The sequence below is a fragment of the Pyrenophora tritici-repentis genome, chromosome 7 (genome assembly GCF_003171515.1).
Source record: "Pyrenophora tritici-repentis strain M4 chromosome 7, whole genome shotgun sequence".
In the NCBI taxonomy this organism is placed as follows: Eukaryota; Fungi; Ascomycota; class Dothideomycetes; order Pleosporales; family Pleosporaceae; genus Pyrenophora; species Pyrenophora tritici-repentis.
The window spans coordinates 1,424,664-1,448,940 of record NC_089396.1 but is presented as its reverse complement, the minus strand read 5'-3'; the positions used below and the strand labels follow the sequence as shown (position 1 = coordinate 1,448,940).

General features: G+C 49.7%; 7 protein-coding genes across 7 annotated transcripts; all 7 read right to left on the bottom strand.

Moving 5' to 3' along the window:
- PtrM4_129580 (uncharacterized protein) lies at positions 1–557 on the bottom strand (the record flags this gene model as incomplete). The annotated part of the gene is made up of 3 exons (XM_066108943.1): positions 1–104; positions 158–286; positions 338–557. The coding sequence occupies 3 exons, from the start codon at positions 555–557 to the stop codon at positions 1–3; spliced, it is 453 nt and encodes a 150-aa protein (XP_065960935.1).
- Positions 558–791: 234 nt separating this feature from the next.
- On the bottom strand, positions 792–1,758 carry PtrM4_129570 (uncharacterized protein; the record flags this gene model as incomplete). The annotated part of the gene is made up of 3 exons (XM_066108942.1): positions 792–1,154; positions 1,207–1,446; positions 1,498–1,758. 3 exons carry the CDS (start codon positions 1,756–1,758, stop codon positions 792–794), a joined length of 864 nt encoding a protein of 287 aa, XP_065960934.1.
- Positions 1,759–4,243: 2,485 nt separating this feature from the next.
- On the bottom strand, positions 4,244–8,249 carry PtrM4_129560 (uncharacterized protein; the record flags this gene model as incomplete). The annotated part of the gene is made up of 3 exons (XM_066108941.1): positions 4,244–4,601; positions 4,640–7,853; positions 7,952–8,249. The coding sequence occupies 3 exons, from the start codon at positions 8,247–8,249 to the stop codon at positions 4,244–4,246; spliced, it is 3,870 nt and encodes a 1,289-aa protein (XP_065960933.1).
- Positions 8,250–8,651: 402 nt separating this feature from the next.
- Positions 8,652–10,961, bottom strand: PtrM4_129550 (uncharacterized protein; the record flags this gene model as incomplete). Its single annotated transcript, XM_066108940.1, has 4 exons — positions 8,652–8,894; positions 8,948–9,674; positions 9,746–10,724; positions 10,799–10,961. 4 exons carry the CDS (start codon positions 10,959–10,961, stop codon positions 8,652–8,654), a joined length of 2,112 nt encoding a protein of 703 aa, XP_065960932.1.
- A 3,363-nt stretch (positions 10,962–14,324) lies between these two features.
- On the bottom strand, positions 14,325–14,894 carry PtrM4_129540 (uncharacterized protein; the record flags this gene model as incomplete). The annotated part of the gene is made up of 1 exon (XM_066108939.1): positions 14,325–14,894. The coding sequence occupies one exon, from the start codon at positions 14,892–14,894 to the stop codon at positions 14,325–14,327; it is 570 nt and encodes a 189-aa protein (XP_065960931.1).
- A 336-nt stretch (positions 14,895–15,230) lies between these two features.
- Positions 15,231–15,515, bottom strand: PtrM4_129530 (uncharacterized protein; the record flags this gene model as incomplete). The annotated part of the gene is made up of 1 exon (XM_066108938.1): positions 15,231–15,515. One exon carries the CDS (start codon positions 15,513–15,515, stop codon positions 15,231–15,233), a length of 285 nt encoding a protein of 94 aa, XP_065960930.1.
- Positions 15,516–16,823: 1,308 nt separating this feature from the next.
- On the bottom strand, positions 16,824–21,974 carry PtrM4_129520 (uncharacterized protein; the record flags this gene model as incomplete). The annotated part of the gene is made up of 1 exon (XM_066108937.1): positions 16,824–21,974. One exon carries the CDS (start codon positions 21,972–21,974, stop codon positions 16,824–16,826), a length of 5,151 nt encoding a protein of 1,716 aa, XP_065960929.1.
- Positions 21,975–24,277: the final 2,303 nt, after the last annotated feature.

The window sequence follows — 24,277 nt, the reverse complement described above, 5'->3', positions numbered from 1 at the left end:
CTAGGCAAAAATTCCAATCTCAAAACCCGGCTCGATTGACAGATCATATCGGCGGAACAGCGTCGCTAATGCGAACGACATTTGTAACATGGCAAGTCCTTGGCCTGATGCTTATCAGTATGATCTAATTCAAGAAGAAATGTGGTAGGGAGCTTACCGAGACAGTTTCTTGGCCCGTATGAGAAGGGAAAGTAAGACCCTGGCGTCCTGGACGGCATGTCGTCGCCCCACCGGTCCGGGTTGAACTCGTTCGCCTTTGGCCCCCATATTCTGGGATCACGGTGAACTGAATCTCATTAGCCGCATATCGAACGCGTTTAAAAAAATTTCGCCTTACCCTGGGGATTCCAAAGAGCAATAGTTGTGTTTGCGGGAAGCACTATGCCGTCGATTTCGGTATCCTGACTGCAGTATCTAAATGTACCAGATCCCGGACCGTGCATGCAAAGGGTTTCTTTGATCACGCGGTTTAGATAGGGTAGCTTGACCTGCTCAATAGAGGGGGTAACACAGTCGGCTGGGATGACGTTGTCGAGTTCCTTACGGAGCTTCTTCATCACTTCTGGATTCCTCAAAACCTCGTAATGCAGAAACTGATCGTATGAGCTGTAGAGTCTCCTCCAGCTACAAGGAATGTGACTGCATACAGAGTAAGCACAATATCAACATTCAGGAAAACTCTTCTCACCATAGTTATCTACCAGCTCCTTCATGTTAAACAAGTACTGGCCCTCGATGTCACGTTGTCTGCGCTTGTAAGCCTCTAGTCTTGCTTGAAGACGTTCTGTTTCTTACTTGGCAAGAATTTCAAAGATGCGTTTTGCTGGTTTGCTGTCAGGAGTGTCATTCTCCCGGCACTTCTGCACTGCATGATCGGCCATTGATCTCAGCTCTGCGATAGCCGCATGCATATCACGCGTGCTCTTCAGGACTGGGATCTTTGCGTGCAGTGGGAAGAGTCCGCACTTCATCAGTTCGGGGAGCACTGTCTGGAAGATTTGCATGACACGGCAGCTCTCTCCTTGTTCCATGGCATGAAGATCAATGCCAAAGGCAACCTCGCCGATAAAGTCCAGAGTGAGCAGAACGTTCAGCAGAGAGATATCGAGCACCCGGCTGTTCAAGGCGGCATTATCGAGAATCTCAACGAATTGCTGCCATTGGTCAGCTAGTGGCTCGAGGGGGGATAGCAGGGTGAGCACATACGGTAAGGTATCTCGCCAGGCTCGAAAACTGCGCGTTGACGACAGCAGGACCAAAAGCAGGTGCCAGAGCTTTTCTCTGGCTGTGCCACCTAGTGTGGTCCATTTGTGCGAACAATGCACTCCCACTCAAGGGCTTGAAGCCTTCATACTGTGCCGGCGCCTTGGGCCAGTTTTGGTTCGCAATTTTGGAGATAAGGGAAGGTTTGCCGACATAGATAGTGCGGTCCCAGGGGCCATTCCACTTCCCATCGTTGTCAGTCTAGGTAATGCTGTAAAGATGTAGTGTACTCACAGTCTGGAAGATGGGGCCGTATTGAATGTGCCATGCGCGCCACTTTTCATGTATATCATCTGTCATGGTCTGGTCCAGATTCCCTTGCAAGAAGGATTTTACTGGAGGGCCAGGAAACTGTTTGGAGGCCTTCAGATACCAGTAAATAAAGCGCATTATCAGGAACACTCCCAAGGCCACAAGAGCGGCGGCTGCCTTGAAGAGTAATGGATCATAGTGTGATCCCTCTCGAACAGTGGGAAAAGAGAGTTTCGCGGCCATAAGGAAGTTTGAGAATTGGGATAATGAATATCTAAACTTCAGACAATTAGGGCCATGTGATGATATATGTATGGGTTATATCCCATTCCCTCACTTCGAACCGTATATGAAATAAGCTTGACTGTTTCTATTAGGTCATCTGGAGAATGATTGAATTGACTACGTGGATCCACTATGAGCCCATTCAAAAATCATTAATTTAGATCTACAAATTTGGCAAGGTTTCGAAATCCTTTGTAATGTGCAGGGATGTCCAAAAGAGCTCTAGGTAAGATCCAGAGGAGCCCACAAAATGGATGACTGCATGATAGCTGTGGATAGCATTATAGGCCTAGAAGAGTCTTTGTAAGATTCACCTGATAGATTTAGTATTATTATTATTATTATTATTCCATTTGAGTCCTTTTTCAGTCAGAGACTATGTAGGACTGGGCCGAGGGCCGTTCTATCTGGTTTTGTTTATCGTACAGTTTGGGTGCTTGTTTGGCTATGGCAGTTTAGGCTTGCTTCTAGCTAGATACTTGGTGTCTAGCTAGTGCCTGGTGCTAAAGAGCAGTTTGGTGAATAGAAAGATGTTGATGTTGATGTTGATTATGGTTTAACGCCCTATCTGTAACCTCCCATAGGGTATTCGGGCGGGTCCCGCCGTGGTCTTATAGTGCTGTCGCACTTGCCTCGTGGAACCTATTCCTAGGTGTTTTGTATCTAAGGGGAGTGATGTCCTGCCTATATACATGTTCGTGAAAAGGACTCCCGCCATTTAGACTCCGCAACAATCAATTCAATCCGGTCACTCTCCTAGACCCACTTACCTATCTAGGTAGGGCTTAAACTCCTATAGGTAACTACTAGGCTTAAAGCGGTAATCAATCAATCCAATCTGAACCTTCTAGGACCCACTTAATTGATTGTTGCGGACTGTGCCGCCATTTGAAGCCGTTTTCCTACAATATTCTAGTATTTCGTGGCTTGCGCCTTTGATCGATGCAGTACAATGACTGCTTTTTAGAGAGAGAAACGAAAAAGTAACAAGAGGCAGTTTGAGATATAATGAAAAGTTTGAAAGAGAGCGTGTGGGTTGTGGCATCTATGCGGCGTTCTGCCGCGAATCCTACACTGAATAATGCCAAGGAATTCAGCGGGTCTTTGTGAAATTCAAAAATAGAAATCACTCGTTATAGAAGGAGTTCGTTACCTTAACGAAGGTCTCGAACTCTTGTGGCTGGTCTATTAATTGCGCGAGGTACGCTAGGCCTTCCTGTCTTGTGCGAGGGGCACGATGGGGCGTAGAGGCCACTTCTTGAAGTGTGTTGTGGCTCTCTTGCAGAACACTAGGTGTTCTGGCGTCTTGGGCCTGCCGCATAGGCATTTCGAGGTATCCTCGTGGTTGAATTTTCGGTGGTACCATTCAAAGTCGCCATGCGTTGAGCGTATCATAAGGACTTTCGCGAGTATCCTTCGGGGTAGCCATAGCGCTGCGGGCGTGCGCCTAGTATCGTATGGCAGCTGCCATTGCGTGTACCATGCTGATAGCCTACTGCTCTTATCCTGCCACCAAGTGTCCCTTGGTGAATAGAAAGAGATGTAGCAGCGGGCTCTTATGGCAAAGGGGAAGGCAGTGTTTTTTAGTTTTATACAGTGTCTCTCTGTGTGTCGTCTAGTAGCTGTCCTTGGTATTATTTTCTTGTTCCGATTCTAGTGCTAGTAATAAAAGCTAAAGTAGCTTCTATACCAGCGCTAGTATAGAGAAGTAGTAGTAGAGTCGCTAGTTAGTGATGAATTGCTTGTATAAGAGTTTTTCTTTCTGTTTTGTATAGAGAGCATTGTAAAAGTAGGTGCTCTGGTGTTTGGGTGTGCGAGCAACTGCAGAGGTCGGATTCTCTTTTCTTGAATCTCTTTAAATAGGACCCAAAGTATCCGTGTCCTATTTTGAGAGCATAGAAGGCGCTAGAGATTTCTCGATTAGTGCTGCGTGGTATTTGGATTATTTTTCGGATTTTGAGTAGGAATTTTGCTAAGTAGGTCTTTTTGTTTAGATTAGTTGCTCTTGTTTTGTATTTTTAGTACTCTTGGCATTGTTCGGTTTGTTCGATCTTTTTAATAACAGTGCCTAGGTAGGCAATGCTTTTTGTTGATAATTGTAGGACTTCTTTAGCAGCTTCTTTTGCAAGATAGTCCGCTCTTTTATTCCCTACTATGTCTGTGTGTCCAGGTGCCCACAGTAAGTGGATAGTAGCTTGTTTTTGTCGGATTGTTTTTGTAAGGGTCTCACATAGGTCAGGTATTTGAAACTGTGTTGAATTACAAAGTAATTGCAGTGCAGAGCTTGTAAGAAGCTCTGCGCGGAATATATCTAAGTGGGGGTGTGCATGGGCCACCAAACAGGTGGCTCGTGCGCGAACATCAAAACAACGCTAAGGCATCTGGCAGGTGGCCTGTGCGGGGCAACGGCCCAAAACCATCACACGTCCCCCCCGAAAAGCGCTCAAAGTTCCGACTGAGGCGCAAACTTATTTGAGTACTTGCTATCTAGTAGCTGGAGCAGGGCTATAGCGAGCTGTCCGTCGTCATCGTAGTCATGAAATGTGGCGTGTGGTCCTGGTCGGCCAGGGTTGCGGCTGTGAAAGTCCTGGACTGACTCTTTACAGCTGCGCAGGTTATGGTAGGGCTGCCATGGCTCTGACTGATCGTCGCCCACCCATTCCACCTTGTATTGCAGCAATCCACGCTCACCTGTGTGAGGGTCGACGAGATTGCGTCGTATGCGAGAGTCTAGGACTTGGGAGACCACGTATTCTGTGACTCCATCGTTGCCAAGGTGGACTTCGGGGGAGCGGCATCGCCTGGACGAGGTTGTCCGGGTAAGGCGTCGTCCTCGTACGGTTGTAGGAGCCATGGGTGGAAGGCTGGGAAGATAGCTTTAAGCTGAGGAGGGAGGTCTAGTTCGTAGGCCATGTTGTCAATGACCCGAGTGATCTGGTATGGCCCTATATTCTTGTGGTCTAGTGACTTAACTGGTCTTTCGGTTTTAATGTGGCGGGCGTTCAGCATCACCCAGTCACCCACGTCGAACCGTGGTGCTGGGTATCGGTTCGCGTCTGCGAACTCTTTCATCTTGTCTTGAGCCCATAGGATTTGTTGTCGCAGGAAGGTGCGCGTTGTGTCAATGCGCTGGGCGAGGGCATCAGCGTTCCGTTGCTGTTGGGCGATAGTAGGGTGGTTGTTAAGGGGGCGCAGAAGGTGAGCGGGCTCCAGTCCAGATCGCGGTTGGCGTCCCTTTGTGGCGAGGAACGGAGATAACCCGGTAGCTGTGCTAATGGCCGAATTGGCTTCAAATTCTGCTAAAGGCAATAGCTGGGCCCAATCCGTCTGTAGGTAGTTAACGTACGCCCTTAGGTATTGTTTGAGATCGGCGTTTGCATTCTCGGTCTGACCGTCGGTTTCTGGGTGATGGGAGGTAGAGAGTTTAGGGTGCGTTCCCACCTGGGCACACAGGCGATTCCAGAAATGTGACGTGAATTGGCGGCCCCGATCTGATACAAGAGTCCTTGGGTATCCTTCCTCTTTCCAGATGTATTCCATAAACTTGTCAACGACTGTAGGCACCTCTAGGTTTTCCATTGCAATGAACTTCTTCATTTTTGATAGACGGTCAACCACGACCATGATGTGTTGGTAAGAGTGACCACACCAGGTTGACTTAGGCAGTGGGGTGATGAAGTCGATGGATATGTCATCCCAGTACTGAGTAGGGACAGGCAGCGGGTGAAGCAAACTATGTTTGGCGGTGCGGTTAACCTTAGAGCGTTTACAGGTTAGACAGTTGTTGGTAAAGCGCGCAATTGTGTTCGTCATGCCCTGCCAGTAGTACCACTGGCTTACTTGTTGGTACGTCGTCGTGCGACCTCCGTGGCCGCCCGGTAGGCTATTGTGGATGTGTGCGATAATCCTCGTACGGAGTTTCTCACTGAAGGGGACGACAAGACGCCCGTTGCCAATAAATAGCTTGCCGTCGTTGCTGGCTTCTAGGTCGGCTAGTTCCATCCGAATGCCTTCCGCTATGAGGTAATGTGGGATACGGCGGTCATTAGAAGCGAGGGCTGTCTTTACATCGCGTAGGCGTGGGTCGCTAAGGCAGAGTTCTAAGAGGACATCGTCGAGGGGGCGATCGTCGGCTCCTTCGATGTCGTCATATGGGTCATGGGTGCCCTTTAGGGAGAAGCGGGCTAACCCTACCAACATTGTAGAGGTGGACAGTGAAGCGCCTTCGCCGCTCTCTTGCATCAGTGTAAGGACGGAGCCTAGGTCGCAAGGATTGTCGCCCAGGCATACTCCGGCGAGGCGTACAGCGGCATAGCTGCCGCCCCATCGGTTGGAACCTAGGATAGTCTGGCATTGGTGCTGGACCCGGTCGTCCGTGACTGAGTCTGGCAAGTCTCCTGTCCGGCGGGTAAGGCTGTCGGGTTTAGTACCCTGTTTACCAGGGCGGTATTGTATGCGAAAGTCGAATTCCTCTAGGAACTCAGCCCAGCGGGCTTGTCGACGATTGAGATTGCGTTTAGAGCGGAAGTATTCGAGCCCGCGATGGTCTGTTAGCACTTCTACCGCCTCAGGAACTCCTGCGAGTTCTGGCCTCCATTCCTCGAAGGCGCGGACTATAGCGAGGAGCTCCTTGTCGTATATCTCGTAATTACACTCTGTGGGCGACATCTTCTTTGAGAGATAGGCGACCGGCCGGACTGATCCGTCTGGCTGGACCTGGGAGAGCACTGCTGCGTACACATAGTCAGACGCGTCAGTTTCTACGATAGTCTTTAGGTCGGGGTCAAAGTGGGCGAGCACCACGTCGCTACAGAAGGCGACTTTCAGTGCGAGGAAGGAGCGCTCAGCTTCTTTAGTCATCTTGAATAGCTTAGGGTCGCCCTTAGTGAGATGCGTTAAAGGTTTTGCGATATCCGAGAAACCGCGTATAAATCGGCGGTAGAAGTTAGCAAAACCTAAAAAGGCTTGTACATCTTTTAGAGATTGCGGAAGCTTCCAGTCCTGAATGGCGCTGACTTTGTCTGGGTCCATTTTAATACCGTCGGCGGTGATGATAAGCCCGAGGAATTTAACCTCTGTCGTTATGAAGTCGGATTTAAGAATGTCCATAGGCAATCCGGCGTCTGCGAGCCGAGAGACTACCTGTACTAGGTGCTTCTCGTGTTGATCAAGAGTCTCACTAAAGATAATTACATCGTCTAAGTAAGCCATGCAGAACTCATCGAGATATTCGTGTAGGACGTCGTTAATGTATGCTTGGAAGGTTCCTGGGCTATTGCACATGCCGAAGGGCATAACAGTGTATTGGTACAGTCCGTAGGGCGTGATGAAGGCGGAGAGGTGTTTATGTTCTTCTTTGATGCGTATCTTATTGAATGCGGCGATCACATCTACCTTGGAGAAGTATCGCGATTTTGAGAGCTTAGCAAGCATGTCCCGGATTAGTGGTGGGGCATTTCGGTTCTTGACAGTGTGGGCGTTCAGACCGCGATAGTCGACGCATATGCGGATGCCTCCACCTGGCTTGCGCACAACAAGAAGGGGTGCGGCCCAGGCGGAAGTGCTGCGTTCGACGTGTCCTTTCTTGATCATGTCGTCCACATAGAGTTTCACCGCTCGGGCTTCATCTCGGGACATTGGGCGTAGACGCTGGAATGACGGCTTAGGCGGCTGGCCAGTATCGTCGAGCTTAAGTTCGATTTTGTGGTCAAGGTTACCCCGGAGCTCTGGGAGCTCGTCCGCTTCTTTAGGGTCAAAACCTTGGTACAAGGGATGAAGGACCTTAGGTAATCGCTTGAGGATTTCTTGTCTCGTCATGTGCGGACGTTCCATCTTGTCGCGGAACTTCTCGTAATCCTCTGGGAGCACTTTGGCTCCTGCAGCACGTAGGTGCTGAGTGTCCTCCCATTCCTTGTCGGATAGCTCGGCGATGCGGCCGATTTCATCGTAAGAGGTGATACAAATGTCCTGGTCGTGACAGACGGCTGCCGCGGCTACGCGGCTAGAGATGAAAGCTACATCAATTGGTGGGGGTGCTTTGGGTGACGAGCAACCTTCCGGCAAGGGTCAGGGACCTGGGGGAGAGGTTGCTTGTGGTGCCGGCTGCTCTGAGTGTGACAGGGTCGGTGGTCGTGGATACAGTTAATTAGACAGTGCTCCGAGTCAAAACTTAGAGACATGTCTTTCCAGTTAACTCGGGGTTCATGGGTTTGGAACCAGGGCGTTCCTAGGATCATTTGGACACCAGAGAGTTTGGTGACATAGGCTAGGACATCTTCGGTGTGGGTGCCAAATGTGACAGTTACCCGGGCCATATGGGTAACGCCTGCCACTAGAGAGCCATCAGCGAGTTCTAGAGTAGCAGGCTGGGAGAGAGAGATAAGGTCGTATTTATGTGCGCGGGCATGAGAAGAATCAATGAAGAGAGAAGCACAACCAGTGTCACCCATGATTTCGACGTGTTGAGGAGAGGAGCGATGAGAAGAAATGATTCCTTTAAAGACTAATTGCTGGCCTACTAGAGGCTGATACTTATCACCGCGTATAGCGGCGGCAGCAATGGCCGAGACGGTGATCCGGGATCCAGTCTGGCTCTGTTGTTTTAGAGCCTTGACACGGTTCGCAATTGCCTGGAGTGTTGGATCCGGGTCGGACTCATCGTCAGAGCTGACTTCTACGGTAGGGGAAAGGGCTAGGGTCAAAGAATCGTCGACAAAGCGGTTAGGATGTAACTCCTCTTCTTCTTCGCTGTCTTCGACAGAAGGGGCAGGGGAATTAGGGGATGTGCTGGTGGTTGTACTGGGGGTGGCTTCTCATGCCGGGAGGTCCCTGGGGGCGACTGTCGCCAGGGACTAAGCATTTTCCGAAGGTTGGGGAGAGGTGGAGGTGACGCTAGCTGCGGCGCCCTTGACCTTAGGGCGGGCTGGCTCTCCGACGGGTACGCCATTGTTAGCAATAGCCTTCTCAAGAGCGTCCTGAACTTCGGGGTACGAGTCAAAAGAGGCGACCGGCTCCTTAGAGCAGTAACCTCCTGTAGCCTTAAAGGTGTGATTCTTCTTAAGACAGTTGAAACAACGATTTAAGTGACGGAGGACCTTGACCTGGATGTCAGAGCGGCCACGGGGGCCAGATCCCGAGCTGGATCCACCGTTCCGGGGTCCGTTAGAGGGAGTGGACTTATTGCCGCCTGCTCCGCCGCCCCGCCACCTTCTAAACTCTGATTTCCTCTACGGTTGCCAGTTGTAGTGGCTCGTTGTGGGTTGGACTGTTCGAGGAGACGAAGGGTTTGACAGAAGTCAAGGTAGGTGAGGCTAGACTCTAAGACTTTCATGGCGGTCATGTCGCGCCACCATACAGGCAGCCGGTTGCGCATGAACTGGATCTTGAGGGTGTCGGGCCAACGAAGGGCCGAGGTGCCGACGTTAAAGCGGGCGATGTACTCACCCATAGACTCTGTGGGCTTCATAGTGGAATTCAAGCTCTCATACCAGGACTGAGCTTCGATGCTAGTGTTCAGCGACTTATAGACAGAGTCAAGGATAGACCAAGCCTCGTTACTGTGCGCGAACTCAGCTCCAGGTTCGAGGTACCCATGCTGGAGGCATCCGAAAGCCTTGTCCTTGGTCTTCTGGCGGATGTAGCTAAGCTTCTTGGTTTCTGAGGCGAACTCGTAGGGATAATCAGCAAACCAATCGGTGACGTCCATCTTCCACTTAAGATAGTCGGCGGAAGTGGTGCCATTACCGGAGAATGCCTCAGGTTCAGGTTTCTTTGGGCGGGGGTGGCGACGGTGATCGTACTCTTCGTCATCGGAGTATCGATTTTTCGTAGACTGAGTGCCGCGCTGACCTTGGCGAGAGAGGGCTGGTAGAGGACTGTTGGCATCGTCGCCTTCAGAGTCCGATGAGTCTGGGGGGAAGGGCCTGTGTGGCCGCGCCTGGCTGACCTAGAAACCTTGGCTGTAGCCTGTTTTAGCTTAGCCTGGAGTTTCTTCATATTCTCTAATGTGGCTCGGTGGGCGTCGTGCTCCTGTCGGTATTTGTCCTTGTAGGCCGATTTGCGGGCGGCGAGGTTCTCTGCCTGGTTCTGGGCCTGCTGGTAGTCTTCGTGAGCGCTTCCGCGCGCGTCGCGGAGCTCCTCGGTTAGGCGTGCAACTGTAGCGACGGAAGACTGAAGTTGGTCCTGGCAGTTCTTAAGGACAGCCTGTGCGTCAGCGACGTCGCCCTTGTAACCCTCAAGGATATCTTGGGTTTCTTGATCCTTGCTGTGGAGGTTTTCGATGACCTTGTCTCTTGCGAGAAGCTGTTCGCCTAACTGATCGCTGTGTTTGCGCTCGTTGCCGAGGTCTCTCCACATATCGCGGATTTGATCATATAGTCTGTTCAACGCCTTAGACTGGTCATTATTCGTATGTCCGATAGGCGTAGTGTGGAGAGAATCTTTGCGTTGGGGGTTGCCTTGCGCATCGTTCTCCCAGAGGTCGAAGGTGGTCACGTTATCCTCGCGAGGAATGACGTAGGACGTAGAGGGCTGTCGCTCGAATTGCGCACGCTCGTAGGCGTGTTCAACTAGGGGTTCTAAGGACGCGGCGGGTCCAGGTGAGAGCCACGCTTCAGAAAAATAATCAGTGTCGACTTCGGCCTGAGACTGGCGCGAGTAGCGGCGTTGCTCGCTCATTAATGGGTAGCGTATGCCCAATGGGCTGCTCAAGTCGGCGCGATGGTCTATGAAGGCCACGCCCTTCTTGCGCGTAGTGATTGTGGTCGGAAGCTCGTCGTCAGAGTCGTCGGAAATGTCCAGTGGCTGCTGTACACTATCGGTGTGGCCGAGGGAGGGGTAGCGTCCTGGAATGCGTACGTCCCTGTCGAAGAGGTTGTTCTTGCCGTGTGCTCGGGGGAGGCCGCTGGCGCGACGCTCTAGGGTTTCTTTGGTCTGGGAGGTGGGCGCCGTCGCACGCGAAGGCTGTTCGGGGCTGAGTTCTCGTGGCTCTCGTCCATACGGGAGCGGTTCATGGTTGCGGCCGTCTCTCGCATGAAACGAGGGACGCCGAGGGCAGGATTTCGGTGTTCTGTAGTGCTGGGGCGAGTATCGCGCGATGTCTCCTCAGTGAGGAGTTCCACGATCTCGGGGTGAGGGGAGTCACGAGCCCCCAGAGGGTTCATGACTTGTTCGACGGGGCGCTTCTCGTGAGGCGCACCGTTGGGCCAGTGTTCGGTGACTGCAATTACGTGTAAGGGTCTCACATAGGTCAGGTATTTGAAACTGTGTTGAATTACAAAGTAATTGCAGTGCAGAGCTTGTAAGAAGCTCTGCGCGGAATATATCTAAGTGGGGGTGTGCATGGGCCACCAAACAGGTGGCTCGTGCGCGAACATCAAAACAACGCTAAGGCATCTGGCAGGTGGCCTGTGCGGGGCAACGGCCCAAAACCATCACAGTTTTTGCTGCTTTTAGGCATCGTAGTTGCCACTGTTGCCCTAGGTTATCTGATAGGTTTTTGAGCCTATAGATTGCTGCCTAGTTGTCTGCGTAGATCTTAAATTCTTGATCTCTTGTAGCTGTCTTTGCTGCGTATTTAAAAGCTAGAGTAATACCTTCTAGTTCACCGTTGTAAACTAGCTAGTATTCCCCTATATTAGTCTTTTCTAAGTAGACCTCTTGCTAGGTTGAGTTGTAGGCTACGATGCCAACACCTATACTATTTCTATCTTTTATTTGCGAGGCATCTAAGTAGATTGTAGTGCAGTTATCTAGCCTTGTTTTAATGTAGGCCTTATGCTCAATTGCTTCCTCTTCCTTGCGTTTTTGTGAGATTGTTACTTTGTAGTTAGGTGTATCTTATAGTCTAAACTAGTATAGGATAGTCTGTTCTGTATCTCTTTTGTTGTTTTTAGGAATTAAATTAGTAATAGCTTGTAGCTGTTAGTGTTAGTCTAGCTTTTTTGTTTGTTAGGGGTTTGTTGATTGTATCTAGGTTATTGCATTAGCAATCGGGTGGGTACTAGCGAGTAGGTTTGCTCTTCTTGCGTAGTTCCAGATAGTTGTGTTAAGTCTAATTGCTGGTGGCGGTAGGCTAGCTTCTATGCTTGTTGGAACGGCTAGTGCGGTTCTAAACACTCCTAGAATCTTTCGGCATGCTAGGTTATATAGTGATTGTAGTATTGATGTGGCGTATAATTAGTTTTGCTAGTAGATTTGCGCTCCGTAGTCTGACACGCTGGTTACACATGCTAGATATAGTTGCCGGATAGCATGTGTTGATAGGCCGAGTTTAATGTTCGCTAGTCTTCCTAGTCTGTAGAAAGCTTGTCTAGCTTGGCTTGCACGTATAGACACATGTGATTTGAATGATAGACGGTTGTCTAGATAGATACCTAGCCACTTTACAGTGTCTTTGTGTTCTACCCAGTCGTTGTTTGGGAGTATGAGGGCTCTTTCTATCCTCTCCTTCTTAGCGGTGAAGTGGATTAGCTCTGTTTTGGATGTGTCGAAGATAATGTCTAGCTGCTCTCCCTTAGCAAAGAGTGTAGCTATCTCTTTTTGCAGTGCTCTTATGTTTTTCTTTAGAGAGGTTGATGAGGTAGTAAGAGATAGGTCGTCGATATACGATAGTTGAAAGCTTTGTAAGGCTGGGAATAGGTCTCGGATATAGATAAGAAAGAAGATTGGTGATACTGGGCTGCCCTGTGGAATGCCTGCTATAATCTTGCTAAATTCTTCAATCTTATTATCGAATGCCAGTCTTAGGGTCCTGTTTGATAGATTTAGTAATTCGGATGTAATTGATGTGTTTTAACTGATAACATGCATGCATTGCACAGACACGGTATGCCTGCCGGTTTTTCACAAACTCAGCCGCACCCACCCTTCCGCATGATTGCGCTGCAGGTAGTAGCTCCACCAACGTCCTTCATCAATCTGCTTCGTGTTTCCTGAGAGGAAAACAGTTCCCACGTGTACAGTTTACTACAGTATGAAATCAGGTGTACCGGCAGTAATGATCCAATTCTGCAGCTATTAGTGGTGCAAGGGCAGACTCCGCAACAATCAAATCAATCAATCTTAAGGTTGTCGATTGGTTTGATTAGCTTGCGGCGACGCTGCTGATTGATTGCGGATTGATTGTTAGGGTTTTTGAGCAGATTAATTGCGATTAATTAGTTGATTGGCTGATTAATGCTAAGAAGTAGTATACAGGGGGTTATAGTGTTGTACTCTAGCCTTCTATATCGCACTGTTGTACAATCTCCTCATCTTTGACGTCACTCTACTTATCTTCATCATCACCGTTGTTGTACAAGCCGTCAAAGCCAGCTCGTCTCCACGAACGTACAAGCTAAAGGGCAGCAAGTAACTCGCTGCCAAGAGCTCGCCGGCGCGGCTTAAGTAAATCGCCAAGCTCGCTAAAGAGCCTCTCGCAGTCGCAACTAGATGCTGGTATCGTGAGTATATCAATCGCAAACTGGCTTAAACACGGGTATTTTGAGCGTAATTGAATCTAGTACTTGACTGGGTGGCCATCGCTAAGATACTGTTCGCTTGTCCACTCTGGCTCTTAAGTTCTCTAGCGCTCGTACTCATCGTCATGGGCAGCCTCTACCTAAGCCTTGTTGCGCCGTACGAGGGCGCCAATCACATCATCTATTCCTCTATGCCTTGGTTTTGCAGTTGTTTGAGATAGAGGACGTGTACGTTGAGGCTTATACGACTGCCAGAGCTGCAGGAAGCCAGCGTTGGCTGATGTTAGCTATTCTGGCTTATCCACCTAGCTGTTCTCGCAGTAGTATTTGTAGTATAGATAGAGGCAGGTAGCAGCGTAGTATGCTGGCGATCGATCGAGCTTGTTGTAGTAATCGTTGGCCTTACTTTAGGCGGCGCAGAGGTTAACAAAGAGGTGATCTTTAGGCGCATTAGGTGGGTTGAAGTTAACTTGCTCGTACGAGCGCGTACGGGCTTCGAGCGCGCTAAGTACGTATTTAAATACAGGAATAGTCTCATATATAGCGCCGTATTTGCCTGCCTTTCCGCGACCCTTAAGCTTCTCCGTAGCAAGCTTAAGCAGCTCTAGGCCAGTCCTAATACTCTGTTATCACCGCCCAATTAGCAGCTGTAAGTCCTGTTAATCTTATCTAACTAGGTGCTTTAGGGAGTTTATTGCCACGTTGACAAGCGCGGCGATCTTCAAGGGAGAGTGCGTTAATGTAGTGCTTAGCGTAAGAGTTGTATGCTGCCTAAAGTTGAGTTGCGCGTTTAAAGGCAGCGTAGTAAGAGTTCCAGCGTGTAACAACAGGCTTCACAGGCTCAAGTACGTAGAGGCGCTCTCTAGCTAGCAACTCGGCGTTGGCGGCGGTTTGGAAGCTTCGGAAAATTTCGTGTTGTTAAGGCGTTTTTATATAGTTGATAACGTCGATAAGTACACCTAAGGGCCCTTCTTGACGCCACTCCTGCATGTACACCTCCTCTGTTTAGAGCTGCTCGTCGTTGTTGTTGTTGTACGCCTCTTGATTGCTGCCAAAGATAATTGCCTAGCTAATAAGGTTAAGCGTGTGAGGGCCGCAGCGGAGGCGTCGGTGAGCAGCGTTGAAGTCGTACGCGTGGGCGAGCGAGGAGACTGCAGTATCGTTGTTTGCAGCATTGTCGAGGACGAAGTAGCCGAGTTTATCACTCCTAATACTGTATTCTTGGAGCCTCTTTTTAATTGTATCAGCGATAGCATCACCAGTATAAGAGCCTGCGAGATGTAGGAGGGCGATAGGGAGATCTTGTATCACTCTAGAGGCGTTAGCAAAGTGTGCAACGACTCTAAAGAATCCACGCTTGCCACCCTTTGTCGTCCAACCATCAAAGCTTATGTGGATCTTGCTTGCAGCTTCTGACAGAGCGCAGACAATCTGTGGCTGCATATATTGGAAGAGGCGCATTGCGTAGGTAGCTACACTGCGAGGACTTACCCACAAAGCTGCCTCTGCCTCTGGGTTTGCAAGGCTAATCATCTCGCGAAAGGACGGCCTTGCAAGTAGCTCCATTGGCAAGTTGTTATCAAGAAGGCAGAACACTGCAACTTCACGAAACTGCTGGATGTTGAAGTTGCCCATCGCGTTGGCAGCCTCTTGAGAGACTGCAACACCAGTCTCCAGCGTCTGTCGTAGAGAGAGTTGCTGCCCTGTTCTTCGAGGCTTCAGGCCGTCTTTTGTAAAGCCATGGCCTCGTTTCTAAAGGCCAAGATAAGCTGCAGCTAAGGAGGTGGCCTTTGATACGTCAAAAACTCCACTGCCGCCAGTGTCAATGACCTTGTGGATGTAGCAGTATTTGCATACAAACCACACTCGATTCTGATCGTAGAGCTCAACAACGCGATATCCATGTTGAAAGATCCAACTCTTGACGCGCCGCCCAGTTGTAAGAGGCTTCATAAACCGAGGGAGGCGATCCTAGTTAATGCCGTCAAAGTTATCGCCATTATTAGGCTCTGTATCAACGCTAGCCTCTGTTGTTGCTGCTGTACCAGCCTGGCTGCCCTCAGCCGCACCTTCCTCCTCTGTTTGCGACTCGAAAAATTGCGACTTAAACGTTGTGGCCTGGCTTACGGCGGCGCCAAGGGTTTCCTGAGGCGACAGCGATCGCTGAGATAGGACAGAGGACCTTGATAGGCGCGCCCGTTTGGCGGCTGCGGCTGCGGCAGCAGTGTTGGTGGGAACTCGAGAGCGTTTGGCCATCGTGGGCGATACTAAACACTAAAGAAAAATGTCTGTATAGGTAGCTAGGCAACTAGTGTTGTGTGTAAGGGATTATTAGGGAACTAAGTGAGCGAAATCGTTGTTGTATTAAGAACAGCGAAGGACTAGCTATATAGGTGCGGGGTGAAGCCTAGAAGAGGCTAGCCCCTAAGCAGAAGGAGCTAGTCCTATAAGAGGAGAGCTAGCTGGTGAGAAGTGAATGCATAGAGACTGGCTTGCCCGGCCGACAGGGATCACAAGCTAAGCGAGATAGGGGTCTAAGATAACTATCTTCAACACCAAAAACCTTCTCTTAATACGACACTACTCGCCTTACAATTCGTTAATAATAAATCAATCTAACTAATCAAATCAATCAATCTGACCTTCGCAAGTTGATTTGATTAGCTTTTTTGAAAAGCTTAGATTGAGTTGATTGAGTTGGTAAAAACTCCAAATGACCAATCAAATCAATCAATCTGACCAATCTGGATTGATTGTTGCGGAGTCTGTGCAAGGGGTAGCGAGGACAACACAATACTTGTCAGCTTATTTACGCTAGTCTTGCTAAGTGATCTTTTCTATGCATCACTTTCATTACACGCAGTTTGTAAAATGACTCTTCTTCTTTACATATTTAACCCCTCTTACAGGATCATAACAGGCTTACAACAAGTCTCTAAGTCTCCTTTTCTGTAGAGTAGACATCAATCTATAATAAAATTTATGGCTAGAACACGGTCGTCAGACAGTCTCGCAGTCTCGACCGCTCCTTCATGTCCTCACGTCAGAGATGCCAACAATCAAGCCTGCTTGATGGGCTTGATTGATTTGATTGAGTGAATACAATTGTCAGATAATAGCACTGTTGAAGATAAGAGCGTACAGACGCTGGGTTAGACTAGCGCGACCCGGCATCTGTGAGAGCCAATCGGATCACAGGAAGGCTTGGCACCCCCTAGGTGTGCCCACAACCGTAGATAGAACCACAACACAATTAATCATTAATATCATTACTGTTGGAAGGCCTTGTACGATCGTACGGTGAATAACAGTAGCTAAGGTAATCTTGTGTATTGGTATTCTGGTGTATGATGATTCTACGAATGTGGGGGCTACGAAGGTATACATAGCGTTGGGTCCGAGTTGGGCCGAAGTAGGATCGAGGCGGTACATTGGGCCTTATTAGGCGACACACCGTGTGTATGCCGACACTGGCAATCTTTTCTTATTGTAACGACTGATGTAAGGAAAAACGGGTCTTCTAAAAAGGGCACAATGAGAGGGATTCCAAATAGGCATATGTGCCTACTCCGTAGGTCGCTGCACAGATCCCTCTACTCGGATTGACAGCTTGTTGCTTTCGATGAAACGTTCTAACGCGCGATTTGGTGTTGCTTTCGTGAATGCGTCCGCGGGGTTGTCCTCTCCGTTGATCCAGCGGATCTCAGTGATCTCGCGACGCTCGTATGACTGCCGAAGCGCCATGATGTCGATCATCAGTCGCTTCTCAGCAGTTGTTCCGAGTTTGACGAGGCATTCATACAAGGAGTATGAATCCGTACACACAATAAGTGGGATCGGTGGTAGACCTAGGCGTCCTGTAATTATCTTGAGGGTTGTTAGGATAGCGATAGCGATGTCGACACCGCTAACCATGCCGTACGTTTCTGAGGCAAGAACGCTCCGGGTAACGCGTTTGCATTTGGTCGAACTCCAATGGATTACGTTACCACGAATATCAAACGTGCTGTCTTGTCGACTCGACTCATTCGCAAGGATAAGTAGGTACCCTAGCTGTGAGCTAAGGTCTTGGTTGTTCGCGAAGGATCCGTCTGTGAACACTACCAGCTTTGCTGTAGCGAGGTCGAGAGGGACGTATCGCAGGCCTCGTTGTATGCTCTCAGATTGCCACTGCAGCCGGCGGTTAAGCTTCACGTATTCTGTGTCCTTAGGTTGTTGTATTTGCGCAGCCGCGGAAAGATCGAACGATGCTTCAGGTTGGCATATCGACGCAATGTACGCGCCACGCGCGCGCTGCTCCATGTACTTCTGTGCTCGGTTTGCTGCCTTCGGATCAATGATTTCGATCTTGGCACCTTGTCCCTTCTGCGTAAGTAGAATCGTGTCTCCGCGCAACGTTAGAGTACATCCGTTGAACTCGAGTGATACTTCTTTGGACAGTCTCTCCTTGGGCTTAGCTCGAAAATTGGCTTTCTGGAGCGCAGCGTCTTCTGCACCAGAGAATGCAGGCGTCCCAATCGCGAGAGTATCGTCTGTCTGCAGGCCCACTATTCCAAACGCTTCCCGTCTCCCGTTCGTGATCAGGAGGCACGGGTCATACGTTGATGTAGCCATGTCGAGCTCCTTGCAGTGGTGTCCTTGGTACGTAGCAAACCAGTGGACTCCTGCTTCCGCGATTCCATAGAGTGGCTTGATTACGCGAATAATTGTTCCCTTGGGATACTTTGTTATAAGCTCCTTTGGGAGGTGCGCTAAAACCGTGCGGAATAGCTCTGTTTGTGCCTGTGGGTACGCTTGCGTGATATCTCGTAGTTCCACAACCATGCCCTCATCGAGTAATGCAGGCGCTAGGGCTAGAATCAGGCGCTGGCTGGCTCGTTGGATGGTTGGCGACTGCGTCAGGATCTCGTGTTTGCCCTCGTCATTGTAACCTTGAACAACGAGGCGTGATTTCTCGTACGGGACCATGGTCTTGCCTTTGACTTCGCGGACCATGCGCGATTTGAAGATACGATACCCGCCGTGTAGAGTTGGATCAAACAGCTCAAAACTGAATACTCCACGGCCGACGAGGTCGTCGATCTCCTTCTGATCGGATGCTTCGAATGGAGCGCCCGGGACGTTAATCACGCCGTCATTGCGTAGCTTGACGGCCAGGGCGTAATCGTCCTCCTCCTTCTTCGACAGGTACTGCACCTTGGGCTTGTTCTTTGATCCAGGTGGGCGGCCCCGCTTGCGCGGCTGAGCCGCTTGGTTGGCTTCCGCCGGTGGTACCGGTAGTGGCGGTTCATCAGCAATCGCTTCGTCTGTGGTCGGAGATCCACCTGTGCCTTGATCTGCGCCGTCTATCGCTGTAGTCAGATCGCGATAGTACGGTTTTACGACAGTGGATCGGAACGTCGTTGGGCCGTTGATCATGTCTACAGTAACATCGTGGTCCTTCATATCGATGACTCTATACGGCCCTTGCCATCCATTCTTCTCGCGCCATACCATCACCTCACTCTGAAGAGGCAGTGACAGTACCCCGTCTGTAGTAGGCCCATTCCTGGTACCAAGTGCGTTGCTCACCGCATGTTCCGCTGAGGCCTTCCGCAGCGCCCTCATCGCTTTCTGGATTGCCTCCGCGCGATGGGTTATCGAGGGAGATGGTGGTGAATCCATGGATATCCGGGGGTATGCACCGAAGACGAGCAGCGTGGGTACGAGCCCGTCTGGGCCTGCGGTGTCGTTGACGGCCTTGACTGCCATCTGCAACACTGCGGCGTCGCTGGTGCCAGTGTCAAGCTCTGTCCTCAGGATCTCGTACACGCGTCTGAGCGGTGCGTGGTATCTTTCTACCTTGCCGATAGACCAATGGGCCTCGGTTGGCACTTGTTTACATGTGATTCCCATGATCTTCGCCTCTGATCTGAATTCGACTGACGCGAAGTTGGTGCCGGCGTCGTGGGTGACGATATCTGGCGGCCCTTGGTATGTATCAATCCAGAGCAGGCGGAGTGCTTCCCAGGTGTCTTTCGCGCTCATAGACGGTAGAAATCGCGCGCCGTTGAATGTTGTAGCCGAATCGATCACGTGAAGCACTGGTTTCCCACTCAGATACATCACATCTACGAGGATCTCGAAGTTGAATTCCCGATCATCTTTCAGCCTAAACTTGAATCGGCGCGGCGCTGGATCATGCGCTTGGCAGTGATGGCAGAACGTTTGGATCTCTCGGAGCAGCCGTTCATCCACGTCCTCGTGTCCTGCGCGTTTGAGCAATCGTATCAGCCGTTCGACGGCTGGATGCCCGAACCTCCGGTGTAAGCGTCGGAGCTCAGTCTCCGTAAGGAATACGCGCGCGCGCTCTGCCTTGCTTAGGTGGAACCACGGGTGTCCCCATTTGCGAATCACTGGAAAGGTAGCTTTTCCTTGTACCAGCTGGTCCGTAGTATTGTTGAAGTACACGTGGAGCCGGTCCATGTCTTTCAGACAGAGGAGAAACGGGGTGGGTGCGTTCAAGACCTCAAATTTGATCTTTCCAATCTGTGTCGATACATGTGCGGTTCCAATCGAAGTAGTGACGCTTCCTTTGCCAAATTGCACAGATGCGTTTCCAGCAGTAGACGTATCTAGAGTTACGGTGGGGTCCTCAGTTTGGAGCGCCCAGAACTGCTCCTTTCCGGCTGTCGATACATTTGAGGCACCAGTGTCAGGAAGAATGCCTTGGTACGTGATTCGCGAGTATCGATCCTCGATAAGGAACTGCGTTGCGGGCGTAATAGGCTCCTTGCACCTGTAGACGTCTTCTCCAGTCACGTGGTGCAAAAAGGCCTGATCTGTGAGGTACTTAACTGCCAATCTTTGGTCCTCATCATCTTCGTCTTGCTCCTCTAGGAAGAACTGGTCGACTTCTTCCCCCTCGTACGCGACGAGAAATGTGCTAAACTCCATTTGCTCTCCCGTAATCGCGCAGTGTGTGATGTACTGCGCTTTTGAGCGTTTTCTTTCTTCAAGCGTATGGTTTGTGGACCAACAGCCTGTCTTGCTGCAGACGTAACATTTCTTGTCGATTTGTGTGTTGACTCCAGAGCGGTGCTGAAGCCCACCGCGTCCGCGGGTGAATCCGCTGCGTCCACCACGAGGGTTGTAATTCCCTCGCAATCTTCCAGAGCTGTTGTTGTTGTACCGACGATCCAAGTAGTACTGGCTATCCGTATCCGCCTCAGTGAAGTTGACGGAGACGGTCATGGCGAGTGAGTTTTCGATTGACGATCGCAGATCTCCAAACAGAACCTCGCATTCTAGAGACGGCTTGTAGAGTGCCATCTCGAGCTCCTTCACGCCTCGGCATGCTGTGATTACAGTCGTTCGGAGCGCGTATTCTCCCATGTACTGCTGTCCAAGTGCTCTTTGACACAATTGGAGCTTGTCCAGCATGATGTCAAGGACCTCGTGGAGGTTCTTTTCGGGGTTCTCCCTGCGGACTTTGACAAACGATGTCGTCGTCCAGTCCGCGTAGTAATGGCCGTGGTTGACGTCTGTGTCGAAGTGGTTCTTGAGCTTTGTGTAGGCAGTCAAGAACGTATCCATCCGCTGATCGACGAAGTGGAGGTAATACTCCTCTGCGCGGCCGTCGAGAATCCGTGGAAAGACTGCATGGAACTGCCCTGGCTCGATGTCTGCGTGATAACAGATGCTGTAGAAGATCTTCAATTTATCGTCTAGGAGGTCGTACGGCTTTCCCGTATACTTTTTGTCTCGGTCCCACATTTTCACGAAGACATTGATCGTCTTAGGATCCAGTTTCTCATTGCCAAACTCGATTGGTGGAACTGCCTTGTACGGGTCTGTTTCACCAGAGGGCACAATTGGGGGAACGCTCAGTCCCTTCGGACGTTGCGGGTATGCTGGTGTATACTCGCGGAATCGGTCGAAGTTGTTGTAGGTGAGGGGAGGTTGCTGACTTTGGACGCGCTGATAGGCTGGCTGCGGTGCGGATTCAGTTGTCTCTACAGGCTGGCTTCGGATTGGTTGGTTTTGGGCTTTCTCAATCGTTTTTGCTAGCTGGTCCTGAATCTGTTGTTCTTCCTCAACGGTCTCCTGTCGTCCTTGCACACGGGCGTGGGTCTGGTCTTGATCGCGGGTTTGCCGACTGTCTACGTCTCGGCCTCTTGTCCTTACAGGCGTTTGGGTTCGGCTCTGGGCCTGGCTTGATAATCTCCTGTCTGTGGACTGTACTGATCCTTCACTGCGTTGTTGCCGTAGTGCCCGCTCTTGCAACATGTGCGCAGCTGATCGTGTGTCAAACACAGCCGACTGGAATACGTCCTGAGGCCATTCTAGGTACTCCTCCATGCGTAATAACCTAGCTAGAGACTCACTAGGTGCCATATTAATACGGCCAGTATACACTCCCTTAAAGCGGAGGATCCGCTTTAGTTCCTTTGTGTATATTGGCTGGGCACGTAGGAACATTGCCTCTGTCCATCCTTCAAAGTCCTGACGGAACTCCCAAAAGAGTTCTTCATCTGCTGTTGGTCGATCTGTATAGTCCGCAATCGCACGCGCAATGTACGTTGTTGCTGTAGTAATCCCTACCTCATCGTCTGGAGCTTCAACGTTGTCCTCCCAAATCTCTGGATCGATGTGATGCCATTCTCTTGGTTTTATGTTTGTGGTCCCTAGTAGCGCCTCTAGTGTGGGTACCACTCTTCTACTACTGCTCGCCATTCCTACTGCCGGTGTCCTGGCTACCGGTGCTCTTTCCGATGATGTTCTCTCTCCTGCTATTGTGTTCTTGTTGACGCTTGTTGCGCTAGCTGCGTTCGCTAGAGATGCGTCGGTGGTCGTGGGTTGTACACGGGTCAAATCTCAACCGGTCGGTTGGCGCGTGTATAGACGGCGTCTTGGAACGCTTCTGATACGGCTGTAACGGTCGGTCGCTAGCCACGAACGACGCCTGATATAGCTAACAGTGAGCTTAGCATAGATAACTCCGCCTTGCTGATATAGGCAATCTAGGGAACGCGCGGGGTAAAGAATCTATCTCTTCTTAACCTAACTGTCTGTGACTGCCGTGCAATCACTGATCAGTGTTGGAAGGCCTTGTACGATCGTACGGTGAATAACAGTAGCTAAGGTAATCTTGTGTATTGGTATTCTGGTGTATGATGATTCTACGAATGTGGGGGCTACGAAGGTATACATAGCGTTGGGTCCGAGTTGGGCCGAAGTAGGATCGAGGCGGTACATTGGGCCTTATTAGGCGACACACCGTGTGTATGCCGACAATTACGATCATTACCCATTTTATCAGTATTCTAGATAAGAGTGAATATCTGACAATTAAGAGTCTCACTATCTTTACCTACCTACCAAAATGACCACATTTACCACCCGCGACGCGACCGTGACTTTACGCGACTAGTTAGACTACACTAGTTGGATGCTACAACTGCAAGCGCGTTGCATAGCACACAATATTTAGGATAAGATTAACCTAAAGACTACTACTTAGCCCTTCCGGAGGCCTACTAACCTTAGAATCCTAATCCTTGCTAACTACTAAGCAGCTTCTAGTATTAAAGAGCTAGGAAGACTTAGCGAGCTATCGAACAGCGGACAGAAAGCGTTTAAAGAAGACCTCGAATACTATCGCATGTCGATGGAGCAGTACAAAAGCAACCAACACTAATACGAAAAGGAGCAGTCAAGCTTCTAGCACATCATGACCCTAATTTAATTAAGCGTGTTACCGCACCTACTACGCACATGCTGTCTCCTAGACAAGACACTTCGCGAGTAGATTATAAACTTAAAGCTTACAGTTAGAGTGAGCGATCGCACTAAGAAGGAGCGAGCTAGAGAAAGATACTTAGCATCCCTCAAACTAATAAGGACCCCAAATCAATAGGACACGTAGCTGGCGGAATATAACTAAGCCGCCACGGAAGCTGAAGTATACAGCGTACTAGAAGTGTCACAACTTAATGCGATATTAAAGGACTTTCTAGTGGCCGTCTAGAAAATAGCACCTATCTAGGCCGTAAACTTCTAAGAGAACGGACGATAGGCAGCTAGGATAAGCTAAAAGGAGATAATAAATCGGTTCTGAGAGCATATGATGATGCACTATCCCCTTTCTAGATTAGGGAAGCACAAAGCAGCTATAGCAGCTTATAATAAAAGTACACATAATGATACAACTCTCGCTAGAGGTGCATCCTACTAGCCACTGCGCGGGACGCCGAGCAGTGGGGTCACCGCGCTATCTACTAACTTGAATCTAGGGAATACCTCGCAAACAAAGTATTAGGGACGTCCTCGTAAACAACTATAAACCTCACAAGCTATAAGAAAGCTAGCACAGAAGCGGTCCTCAGCGCAAAGTAAAGGGACTACCTCTAGGCAGAAATGCCTAGCGTGTTATTAATATCATAAACTTAGAGCATGCTACTATATTAATCTAGACCTAGCGCCAAAATAGTGGACACTAAATAAAGCTACAAATGAACTAGTACAGTTTAAATGTAAGAATGATACACAGCTGTAAAGGCTAATCCGCGGACAATACAGATCCCGTACACGCACGCCAGCTCTAAAATAATCACATACACCAACGCTAGAGTACTCTTAGTCACTAATTAAATAACTAGAAGGCCGAAAGATTACAGACGTAGACGCCGTGTTCACTACTATCGCACGGAGTAGGACAGCCGAGCACACGTACCCTCTCGCACGATTATTTATTCTTGATTTAGGAGTGACATACCACATCACAAACAATCTAGATTAGATATACAACTACCGCCCATTATTATTAGGAGACTACATATAGGCTAGTAGTATAAAGATTTAGATACGGGGATACGAGACCACAGACATCACGCTGCAATATTAGCATAGGACAACGAAGCTAGTGCTGCAAGATGTAGCAATCTGCCTAGAGATCGTATGCAATCTAGTGTCCTTCTAACTGCTACGGCAAAGAGGAATCTAGTAGAATACTAAATTAAACCTAACTAACCTACGAG